The following is a 2,242-nucleotide window of genomic DNA, read 5'->3' as shown; positions in this document are numbered from 1 at the left end:
GCCTTCGGCTCAGGTCATGATCCTGGAGTCCCGGGATCGAGTCCCACGTCGGGCTCCCTGCTCGGCGGGGAGCCTGCTTCTCCCTCTGACCCTCCTCCCTCTCATTCTGTCTCAAATAAATAAATAAAATCTTTAAAAAAGAACTCGTGTGCAGACAAGCAGTGACAGGAGGTGTTAAAACCACAGTGACAAATGTGTTTCCCGCGGCCATTTCTACTGCTAACCACTCAGTGTCCTGATACCTCTCTCAGTCTGTCCTTCGTTGTCTTCATTCCGGTTTTGTGTTCAAACAGGTGTAGACGGAGTGTCTTCGGGAGCTTTCTTAGGTCCGTGAAGCCTCCTTTCTTCCACAAGTAGAGAAATTCAGCAGAACAGTGCTGGAGACATGTGGCTAATGAGAGCAAGCCCCCTCTGTTCCTTGGTGACTCTCTTCGTGGCGCAAGCAAGCGTTTGCTGTGGGCTTTTCCCCGCCGGGTGCTGAGAGCAGGCGCCCGACCTCCGAGTGTCCCCAAGGGCACCGTCCACCCCTCCCTGCAGCACGTTTGCCTTTTCATCTTTAGTGGTTGAGCCCTGGAAAACATTTTCAGGGTGTTTCAAATATGGTGAAGTCCAGACCATATCCAACCCTCCGTGGGCCGGGATACACTCAGATTGGCCGTGTATGTGTGTAAAATCCGTGACTCCAGTGGGCTTCTCCCATTGGTAGGACCAGCTCTGGGGGTCCGCTCTTCACTCACCTCTTCCCGTGAAGTTCAAATAGCCCAGCTTTGTTACGTGAGCGTAAGGACGAGCCCGCGGGGCCCCCTCGGGTGACGGCCCCACCCACCAACACAGCCGGCGAGACGCATCACACAGATGATCAGTGTGTGGTGTCGCCTCCCAGACCAAGCACCACAGTCTGTGCGTGCGTGGGCCTCCACCCGCTGAAGGGCATTTGGGGATGTCACACACGGTCTCTAATACTTTGGTCTCGTTTATTGTGTTCAAAGAACTCGTTACACCTGGTAGACAGGTGTAGTAAGGACCGCCTGACGGTCCCTGTAGCGCCTGGCGGTGACGGGAGGAGGCGGCAGGTCTGCGGCTTCCGGCTGTGAGGGCCTGTGGGCGCCTGGGCCGCCTCTCACACCTGTTCCTGTGTCTCCTACAGACGTTGCCTTTATCACAACCGTGACCTTCGTGTGGAAAGTGTCGGCCATCACCGTGGTCAGCTGTCTGCCGCTCTACGTCCTGAAGTACTTGAAGCGAAAGCTGTCCCCTCCCAGCTACTCCAAGCTCACGTCCTAGCGCACCGCGGGACCGGCTCCAGCAGCCTGTGGTCCCTGCAGGGGTGCAGGGAGGTCGAGGGACCGGAGCCCGAGAGCGGAGGCAGTCCGGATGGCACCGGGCGCCCCCAATCCGTGCAGGAGGACACACCCCCTTTCTGTTCTTTTTCTGTTTTTCAAAGTTTAATTTTCATATCAAACCACTTGAGTTTCTATCGAAATGAGCCCTGATTATCTCACTATTACTGTAAAGCATTCCTCTTACTCTGGCGTTCTGAGAATTAACACGAAAGTGAGTTTAATATTCTGCAGTTTCCGGACATTCAGACTCTTCTTTGACGTCATGATGTAGAAAGCCATTTCCACGTGACTACAATAAAATGTAGATGCTGAACGCGGGCGTCTGTGTTTGCTGTCGCTGCTGCCCGGAGCCCGAGTCGCGCCCGCTGCCGTCCCACAGGGACCCCGGCTCCGGACGAGGACAGCCCCTCTCTCGGCGCGCCCTGAAGCCAGGCTGGCGGGAAGGGGGTGTTTCTGCGCGTGCGTCCATGGCCGCCGCTGCAAACGTAGTCGAGGGCATTGCTTTGAAGTGAGCCTGTTGCTAAAGTTGGTATCTGCGAAAGTCACACTAGGACTCCCGCAGCGCGTGTGCGCCCGACGCGTCCCGCCGGCCTTGTCCCTGCGTCTCCCGCCGCTCAGCACGCGCGCCTGACCCTCGTGAGAGGAGGCCCTTGGTCCTCCCGCTTCCTGTGAGCAGCTCAGTGGTGGGGGTCCAGTCGGGCCCTTCGGTGGGGCGCGGAGGGGGTCCCCTCACTGCGGCAGCATCCGGCTCTCCCTGCATGTCGTGGCCCACGTCGCTGCCCGTCCGTCCCCGGGAGCGTGGGGGCGTCTCAGCAGTCGCTGAGGGGGCTGGGGGGGCGCTCTCCCCATTTCCTGAGGCGGGTGCTGCAGCCCCCCGCCCCCCGCACCAGGACATTCGG

At 58.7% G+C, this 2,242-nt stretch overlaps 1 protein-coding gene across 11 annotated transcripts in view; it reads left to right on the top strand.

Moving 5' to 3' along the window:
- The window catches only part of ATP9B (ATPase phospholipid transporting 9B (putative)), a 229,832-nt gene extending 228,176 nt beyond the window's left edge, over positions 1–1,656 (top strand). For 10 of the 11 annotated variants that reach the window (XM_034996241.1, XM_034996244.1, XM_034996239.1 and 7 more), the window contains one exon: positions 1,148–1,656. In XM_034996241.1, the coding sequence (XP_034852132.1) occupies positions 1,148–1,284 (137 nt within the window). In that variant the 3' untranslated portion in view covers positions 1,285–1,656. The remainder of the gene's footprint in view (positions 1–1,147) is intronic. The other variant, XR_004677674.1, reaches the window with a different exon arrangement.
- Positions 1,657–2,242: the final 586 nt, after the last annotated feature.

Source organism: Mirounga leonina, unplaced genomic scaffold, assembly GCF_011800145.1.
Source record: "Mirounga leonina isolate KUSES-001 unplaced genomic scaffold, KU_Mleo_1.0 Mir_93, whole genome shotgun sequence".
In the NCBI taxonomy this organism is placed as follows: domain Eukaryota; kingdom Metazoa; phylum Chordata; class Mammalia; order Carnivora; family Phocidae; genus Mirounga; species Mirounga leonina.
Note: the sequence above shows the minus strand (reverse complement) of the source record. Positions and strands in the feature narration are given on the sequence as shown.